This window comes from Callospermophilus lateralis, chromosome 3 (assembly GCF_048772815.1).
Source record: "Callospermophilus lateralis isolate mCalLat2 chromosome 3, mCalLat2.hap1, whole genome shotgun sequence".
In the NCBI taxonomy this organism is placed as follows: Eukaryota; Metazoa; Chordata; class Mammalia; order Rodentia; family Sciuridae; genus Callospermophilus; species Callospermophilus lateralis.
Window position 1 is genome coordinate 87,340,913 of NC_135307.1, and position 9,218 is coordinate 87,350,130.

The window sequence follows — 9,218 nt, forward strand, 5'->3', positions numbered from 1 at the left end:
TACCTCCTGCTGCTCTAGAGTAAGAGTAATCTGCAGTCCCTCAGTTTGATGAGACTGATGATTTAACAGAAATAATTTAGCAAAAAAGACTTCTCTTACTCCTCAGAGTGCTAACGCATATGATAAGAATGCCCTAAATCAACATTAGCATTTTTGTATCATAAAGGCCCAGTGAAGGTTAATGCTCATTTTCCTGAATTAGACTGGACATTTGTACCTTTTTTTGTATCATAGCCTCTGAATGCCTATTTGGAGGAATCCCACTCTGGAAACTAAAGGTCGGAATTTTCTATTTCTAGGCACCCTAGAAGTGAAGACTCAGAACTGTGACCTAGGGTTGGCTGATGAAAAGCTCCCTTGCAGGACTTTGAACCTTGTAAGAGGGACACAACGTTGCAGGGAGATTTGGAGATTTCTAAGGAGTAGAAGGGCTGCAAGGCAAGGAGTACTTTGGCACAACAGGGTAGCTATAGCATCTCAACTACATTTCTTCTTTGGCAACAGATGGCTGATTTTCAGAGAACTTTGCTTCCTTTGATTTGGCCCTTTTTTGCTGAGCCTGTTCTCCAGATCATTTGCAAATTCTGTGAGGCACCAATATCTTTTCAATAACCCTCTCTAACGAAGTTAACCAGTGTTGGTTTCAGCATTTGGCATTTATAAACTCTGGCAATACATTTTCTGATCCACTTGCAGCTTTTTTTTTTTTTTTTTTTTTTACTTTCTCAGTTCTTAGTTCACAAGTTTATTATGAAAAAAACCGCAGTGCTCTTGTGCAGTGACATCGTCTTACAGGAGGGGGAAAAACAGTTCTGTTCAAAACAACTCACGAGGTTCTGACAATAACAAAGAACAACACGGGGCTGAGATTTGAGAAGGGAATAAACTGAGTGCAGACAAATCATACAATTAAATTAATCAGTTTCCCTGAAAATAAACAAAAGGATTTCAAAACTCACAAGTAGAGGGGAGGCCTTGGTAGTTATTTTTAAAAATGTTCATTAAGCTCCAATGATTGTTTGCTGCTGTCCTTATCTACAGTCATGCTGAGTAAAGCTATAGCTAAATGGAAGTTAAATTGTATTCATGAGGTGTTAATGTTTACATCTTATTATCTGCAGTCTCTCAGAGAAAGCAAAAGTAACTACAAATAGCCCTATGCCAGAAACTGATTTCTTTCTTTTTTTTTTCTTTTTAGAGAGAGAGAGAGAGAATTTTTTATTATTTATGTATTTTTTTTTTAGTTTTCGGCGGACACAACATCTATGTTGGTATATGGCACTGAGGATCGAACTCAGGCCAGACGCATGCCAAGCGAGCGCACTACCGCTTGAGCCACATCCCCAGCCCAGAAACTGATTTCTTGACCAACAGTGTCGCTTCAGCATGCAATGAACTGGTTCATTCTAAAGTGGTCACGGCTGTTGAAGACAAGAGGCTTTGTATTTTTATATGGCACATCTTTTGGTCCATGTGAAAACAAGTTTTTTGAATGTTAACTATTTTTGACACTTTGGAGTTACTGTTGCTCTTCCCATTTCCATTAGGTCAATATATGGTTCATGGCAATACTGTACAAGTTTAAAATTTCATTACAGGAAGTAGTCTGGGGTATGACGAGTAACATGTGGTTCACCTCTACGAGGTACTGGATCAAACTGCGAGAAAGAATATTTTAGAGTATCATCAAGTTCCATGATTGCAGCTTGGTTACCGAAAGGATAACAATAGTTTGGAGCACTGAAAATTGTTACTACATTCCGATCAGTTATATCCCTCCATCACCAGCTGGTGAGCTCTAACGTGAGGCCATTGGCATCATTAAATGTCTCAGAAATATCTTGTCCAAATGTGTAACCAGCTCCTCGAGGAGATATATCCCAACTACCACGATCATCTGGATCTGACCACCGCAAGTCACACATTGGACCCTCATGGGGAACTTCTTGTAGATGATCAAATGCTCTGATATGATCCAGTGTGTCTATGGATGGTGAGAGGCCACCATGTAGACAGAAGATCTGCCCATCCACCAAGGCAGTGAGAGGAAGATAGTCAAAAACATCTGTAATATTTCCAAACATTTGCATTTCCATATTTTCTTAAACACTCATCATAGAAACCATAAACTTGTGTAATCTGCCTGCTCTTGTGATTCCCCCGAAGAATGGTGATGCGTTCCCCGTAACGAACCTTAAGAGCTACCACTTGCAGCTTTAATGGGCAAGTGAATCAGTATGGGAGCATATTGGAGGCAAGTGGGAAATTCGGAGTCTTTCTCATGCTGTCAGAAAGACGGAGAAGTGTGAAAGACATTTGTATGTGTTGTGAGGGAGGAATTTATTGAGATATGTCACATATTATAATATTCAATCATCTTAAGGTATACATGATTTTTAGTATATTCACAGAAGTTGGCAGTCTTTATTCTGGTGATGCTTTTTGTTTTGTTTTTATTTCAAATCAAGCTCCTTTCAAGCGTTTCTCCAGATCCAAGGAATTTTGAGCAGTCGTCTACACTCAAAGTACACGAACGACTCCTACGACGGCTTTATACAGAGCAATCCCAAATATTTTCTTTATGAAATAACGCCAGATTTCCCTCGTCGGAGAAGTTATGACCGCTTTTGGTAAGACATTCTCGCAACCTCACAATTCGCCACTTAGGTCGACTCTTCCAACTTAATTCAATTTGTTGAATTAACTCACTCAATCGCAGACCCCGCCTCGGCACTGGGCCTCTCTGATTGGCTGATGCCGAGTGACGTCTTCAGACAGCGACACCGGAGCGGAGGCTGAGGGGTTATGTGGCTGGGCCGCCGCGGGTGGCTCGGGGTTGTGGTGCAGTGGCGCTTTGACCTCCGGCCCCTCAGCCTAGCTTGGTCCTGGGGTGGCCATAGGGGTCCGATGGCGGGAACATTGTCCACCCGAGCTGAGGCAGCAGACGGGCTGAGGGCTCCGACTCAGCAAAACGGAGACGCTGGTAGCGGCGCTAGGGTTGAGCCGCTTCCAGGGCGCCCCGAGCCCGGGGGCCCAGTAGTGGAGCCAGCCGCGGGGATCGTGGAGCAGACTGCAGGAGACAGAGAGGAACCTTCGGCCCTAGCCCCAGATCCAGGCAAGCGGAAGAAGCGGCGGGGAGCAACCCGGGAGCGCGTAGTGCCGCCCCCAAAGAAACGGCGGACTGGGGTCAGCTTCAGCGATGAGCACTTTGCAGAGACCAGCTACTACTTCGAGGGCGGCCTGCGCAAGGTGCGGCCCTATTACTTTGACTTTCGAACCTACTGCAAAGGCCGCTGGGTGGGCCACAGCTTGATGCATGTCTTCAGCACCGAGTTCCGAGCCCAGCCGCTCGCCTACTATGAAGCCGCGGTCCGGGCAGGCCGTCTGCATCTCAACGAGGAGCCAGTACAGGACCTCAGCATTGTGCTCAAGGTGCAGTCCTGATGGAAGGTGCAGTCCTGATGGGGCTAGCTAGAAGGCGGGAGAGGAAAGGATCCAGGATTTTTGGTTCTGTTTTTCAGACTTGGTATATAGGTGTGGGAGTAAAATTATGGTAATTAAGAAGCATTTTCCTTTTCACTTGGAACACTCCTTTTTAGCCTCTGCTTCCTGTCTCCCCATGTAGATAGCCTGTTTGTGCTTCAGAACTCAACCTGTTTATCCTCCCCATCAAGGTGGCTTCCTTGTTTCTAAGGAACATAAGTTGGAATTATCATAGTTCCTTTTCCTATGTTGTCTTGTGGCAAGGGCACTACTCACTTTCTATCCTGCATCTTAGGTCTCTGTACAAATAGTGATAATAGAGGCTATCATTTATGTCTCCTGGGTGTTGGGCACAAAGTTAAGCACTTTATGTAATGTAACATTGAATTCTAATGACAGCTTTGTGCAGTAGGTATTGCCACCCCATTTTGTTTTTAAGAAAACTGAGGAAAGGTAAAGCAACAGGTCCGCTTCCAAAGTTTGTGTTCTCATAACTACTGTTTAAACTATTTATCACAGAGCCTGACATGTAATACATTGTGGGATGTCAGGGATAGAGACCAGAATTGTCTATACAGGTGCTTTGACCCCTTTAAAGTTCTATCACATCAAGAGGTACCAGACACCTCTGTTAGTAACACAAGGCAATTTCAAAACTTAGGGATTTCCTCTCCTGTCCCAATTATGAAAAGTATAGTTCTGGTCTAACCCTCATATTTTACAGATAAGGAAACTGAGTTCTAGAGAAATTGACTTCTCCAAGAACTTGTAGAGAGCCTATGGCAAATCCAAGTGTAGATCCCATATCTGTGGATTTAATAACTTGATATTGTTGATTCAAGGTCACAAGAAGTGATGATTCAAGGAGGTTTTAACTTCACTTAAAAAATTGCTTTTATAATGTAACTTTAAGGTAGAGAATAAACAAATAAGCAAAACCAAGACATCCATAATCTCACCTCTTAGAGATATCATTAACTTTTTGCATACTTTTTCAATGCCTGCTATCTCTGTGTGTGTATGTATTTTTACAAAATGAGATAATACTATACACTTTTCTTTTTCTGCTTAAGCATATACTGTGACCCTTCTGTGTCAATAAGGAAAAAAGGAGAATGAGGTGTGATGTTGACTGATTACAGGCAGCTGGTTCCAAGCTGACAGATTACCTGTGTTTTTGACAGGATAATGATTTCTTGCGGAACACAGTGCACAGGCATGAGCCACCAGTCACCGCAGAGCCTGTTCGCCTGCTAGCTGAAAATGAAGATGTGGTGGTTGTAGACAAGCCTTCCTCCATTCCTGTCCATCCCTGTGGCCGCTTCCGACACAACACAGTCATCTTCATCCTGGGCAAGGAGCACCAACTGAAGGAGCTACACCCATTGCATCGACTTGACCGCCTTACCTCAGGAGTGCTCATGTTTGCTAAGACAGCAGTTGTCTCTGAAAGAATTCATGAGCAGGTTCGGGACCGGCAGGTAAACCAGGCCTTTCTCTCCTGTAGGTCACTTCCTGGGCTCATGAGTGCTCTGTGTGGACAAGGTGTCACAGAATTCTATATCTGAAATGGGCTTCTTGTTTATCTGGCCAAGCTTCCTACATGAAAGTCATCACCTAAGGTGTCAAAGACAGATTACCCTGTATGTTTCAAAAGATCTTTAGAGATGGCATATACTATCTTTTTTTTCCCCTTTATTTTTAAGGCAATTGAATTCAGGGTACTGTACCACTGAGTTCTTTCCATCCTAGCCCTTTTATTTAGTTTTTAAAAATTTGAGACAGAGTCTCACTAAGTTGCTGAGTCTGGCCTCAAATTTGGGATCCTCCTGCCTCAAGTTCCCAGTCACTGGGATATAGGTGTGCACCACTATGTCCAGCTTATACTCATAAACTGTCTTTCTTGGTAATTTGCTGTTTTGAAGTTTTAGAGTGCTGAGAGATGAGGGAAGGTTTTTAAGATTTTAGAAGGGCTAGGGATTTAGCTCAACAGTAAAGCATTTGTCTTTCTCCATTCCTGTCCATCCTTTGGCTGCTTCCAATACAACACAGACATATTCATCCTGGGCAAGGAGCACCAACTGAAAGACTTACACCCATTGCATGGGCTTGACCACCTTACCTTAGGCTCTGGGTTTGATCCCCAGCACACACACACCCCAAAAAAGAAAGAAAGAACAAAGAAAAGATGTTGGAGAAAGCCTGTTTGGTGGGAAAACTCTGGTTGAAGATGGAAGAGGTTTGTGTAGAAGTTTACTGCTAATGATTATACTTTTGGATGCAGAGTTGGAATTCTGCATCTGGATCTGGATCATTTTAAGTGCATACTGTGCATTCATTTATTGAATGCATACCAGGCTTAGTATCAACCACATTAAAGCCCAGTTTACTGAATGCTTATGACAGCCCTGTGAGGAATATGTTTGGGTTTTTTTTTTTTTTTGGTTTTTTGGTACTGGGGATTGAACTCAGGGGTGCTTAACCACTGAGCCACATCCCCAGCCCTTTTTTGATATTTTATCTAGAGACAGAGTCTCACTGAGTTGTTTATGGCCTCACTAATTTGCTGAGGCTGGCTTTGAACTCGTGATCCTCCTGCCTCAGCCTCCTGAGCCACTGGGTTTATAGGCATGTGCCACCATGCCTGATGAGGAATAAGTTTGTTTTTTTTAATCTCATATTTTCTAGATGAGTTATTGGGACTGAAAGAGATTAAAATAATATATCCAGGATCATGAAATTGTTAAGTGGTAGAGCTGGGTTTTGAATCCTTTTCTTTCTGACACTGGTGTATTCCTATCACTCCACAGATGGTTTAGACTCCTTAAGTTTATAGACTTTATGCTGACTTTCTCCTTCTTCCCTCCTCTTCCTAGCTAGAAAAAGAGTATGTGTGCCGTGTGGAAGGGGAGTTCCCTGCCGAGGAGGTGACCTGCAAAGAACCCATCTTAGTGGTATCTTACAAGGTAGGGGTGTGTCGTGTAGATCCCCAGGGCAAGCCCTGTGAGACTGTGTTCCAGAGGCTGAGCTACAATGGCCGCTCCAGTGTGGTACGATGCCGGCCACTTACAGGCCGTACCCACCAGATCCGAGTCCATCTTCAATTCCTGGGTCACCCCATTCTCAATGACCCCATCTACAATTCAGTGGCCTGGGGCCCCTCTCGAGGAAGGGGTGGCCATATTCCCAAGACAGATGAGGAACTGCTCCGGGACCTGGTGGCAGAGCATGAAGCCAAACAGAGCCTGGATGTACTAGGTCTCTGTGATGGTGACATGCCCCCAGGACTCACAGACTCTACAGCCCCCTCCTCAGAGTTGGCCAAGGATGGCCTAGAAGAGTTGGCCACAGCTCCCCAGAAGATGGATGGAATAGTTGAAGCAATCCCTCAGGATTTGGACACAGTGGACTTGGCACAAGGAAAGGCAGCTGAAACAGATGTTATGAATCAAGAGACAGACCCACTCTGTGCAGAATGCCGACTGGTGCGACAGGATCCCTTACCCCAAGACCTTGTGATGTTCCTGCATGCCCTCCGCTATAAAGGACCGGACTTTGAGTATGTTTCACCTTTGCCTCCCTGGGCTCAGGATGACTGGCAAGAAAACTGAAGGCAGTAACCAATGGAGGGATTGCTTATTGGGGTGGGCTGACCCTATGAGCTGGTACTCAGGGTTTCCATAGGATTGAGTTTGGGCTGTAAGGGACATGTTCATACATGCTACCTCCTTCCTTCTCCCCAGCTAGAATCTGGGAGCTTTTTGGTTTGTAAATATATCCTTTTTTCTAACACCTTGTGTAACTGATTTTCTATTGCTTCTTTTTTTTTAAATCAGTGAACTTCACATAAAATTAACTGCTTTAAGATGTACATTAGCGGGCTGAGGTTGTGGCTCAGTGGTAGAGTGCTCACACATATGAGGCACTGGGTTCAAACCTCAGTACCATATAAAAATGAAATAAAGATATTGTGTGTACCTACAACTAAAAAATAAATATTTTTTAAAAAGGTGTACATTAGTGGCATTTATATCCATGATGATATATATCCATCACTTTTTCCAAAACATTTTCCTCACCTCGAAAAGGAAACCTGTACCTTATTAAGCAGTCATTCCTATTCCTTTACCTCTACCCCCTGGTTTCTAGGAGTAGTAACTATTAATCTGTCTGCATTTATGGATTTGTCTGTTGGGGACATTTCATATAAATGGCATCATATAATATGTAACCTTTTGTGTCTGTCTTTTGCTTCAGCATAATGTTTTCAAGATTAATTTGTAGCATATATTAGAACTCCATTCCTTTTTTTATGGTGGAATAATATTCCATTTGTGTGTGTGTGTGTGTGTGTGTGTAAAATAATGTCATCTGTGAATAGAGATATTTTATTTCTTTCTTTCCCATTTGGATACCTTTTATTTCTTTTTCTTGCCTAATTGCTCTGAATACAACTTCCAGTACATTTTTTAGTAGAGGTGGTAGGGTAAAAGTAGGCATCATTGTTTTGTTTCTGATCTTAGGGGAAAGTTTTTAGTCTTTCACTATTGTGTATAATGTTAGTTGTGGGCTTCTCATAAATGCCCTTTTCTATATTCTGTGAGTGTGCATGTTAGATTAAACCCAGGGTCTCATGCATGCTAAGCACATTACTAACACTGAGCTATACCCACATCCAAAGACCTTTTTTTTTTTTTGGTACTGGGGATTGAACTCAGGGGCACTCGACCTGAGCCACATCCCCAACCCTATTTTTGTACTTTATTTAGAAACAGGGTCTCACTGAGTTGCTTAGCGCCTTGCCTTTGCTGAGGCTGGCTTTAACTCGTGATTCTCTTGTCTCTGCCTTCCAAACCGCTGGGATTACAGGCATGCATCACCGCGCCCAGCCAGGGCATTTTTTTAAAAAAATATTTTTTAGTTTTTGATGGACCTTTATTTTATTTATTTGTATGTGGTGCTGAGAATCAAACCCAGTGCCTCACACATGCTAGGCAAGCGCTCTTCCACTGAGCTACAACCCCAACCCCGAATGATTTTCTCAACTTTTTGTGTGTGTGTTTGGTGCTGGGGAATTGAACCCAGGGCTTTGTGCATGCAAGGCAAGCTCTCTACCAACTATATCCCCAGCAGGACATTCTTTTTTTTTTTTAATTAATTTTTATTGTTGGTTGTTCAAAACATTACATAGTTCTTGATATATCATATTTCACACTTTGATTCAAGTGGGATATGAACTCCCATTTTTACCCCGTATACAGATTGCAGAATCACATCAGTTGCACATCCATTGATTTACATATTGCCATATTAGTGTCTGTTGTATTCTGCTGCCTTTCCTATCCTCTACTATCCCCCCTCCCCCCTCCCCTCCCCTCTTCTCTCTCTACCCCCTCTACTGTAATTCATTTCTCCCCCTTATATTTTTCCCCCTTTCCCCCCACTTCCTCTTGAATGTAATTTTGTATACCCCTGAGGGTCTCCTTCCATTTACATGCAATTTCCCTTCTCTCTCCCTTTCCCTCCCACCTCTCATCCCTGTTTAATGTTAATCTTCTTCTCATGCTCTTCATCCCTACTCTGTTCTTAGTTACTCTCCTTATATCAAAGAAGACATTTGCCATTTGTTTTTAAGGGATTAGCTAGCTTCACTTAGCATAATCTGCTCTAATGCCATCCATTTCCCTCCAAATTCTATGATTTTGTCATTTTTTAACCAGCAGGACATTCTTAAT

General features: G+C 42.9%; 1 protein-coding gene and 1 pseudogene across 1 annotated transcript; one reads left to right on the plus strand and one right to left on the minus strand.

The window, feature by feature from the left end:
- Positions 1 to 1,406: 1,406 nt before the first annotated feature.
- Positions 1,407 to 2,283, minus strand: LOC143394740 (serine/threonine-protein phosphatase 2A catalytic subunit beta isoform pseudogene; annotated as a pseudogene).
- Positions 2,284 to 2,800: 517 nt separating this feature from the next.
- On the plus strand, positions 2,801 to 7,496 carry Rpusd2 (RNA pseudouridine synthase domain containing 2). The gene is made up of 3 exons (XM_076848492.2): positions 2,801 to 3,432; positions 4,668 to 4,964; positions 6,360 to 7,496. Exons 1-3 carry the CDS (start codon positions 2,806 to 2,808, stop codon positions 7,092 to 7,094), a joined length of 1,659 nt encoding a protein of 552 aa, XP_076704607.2. The 5' UTR covers positions 2,801 to 2,805; the 3' UTR covers positions 7,095 to 7,496.
- Positions 7,497 to 9,218: the final 1,722 nt, after the last annotated feature.

Coding starts and splice junctions, on each gene's coding strand:
- Rpusd2 (XM_076848492.2), top strand. CDS start 2,806: ATGTGGCTGGGCCGCCGCGGGTGGCTCGGGGTTGTGGTGCAGTGGCGC. Junction 3,433..4,667: donor ACCTCAGCATTGTGCTCAAG/GTGCAGTCCTGA, acceptor TGTTTTTGACAG/GATAATGATTTCTTGCGGAA. Junction 4,965..6,359: donor AGCAGGTTCGGGACCGGCAG/GTAAACCAGGCC, acceptor TCCTCTTCCTAG/CTAGAAAAAGAGTATGTGTG.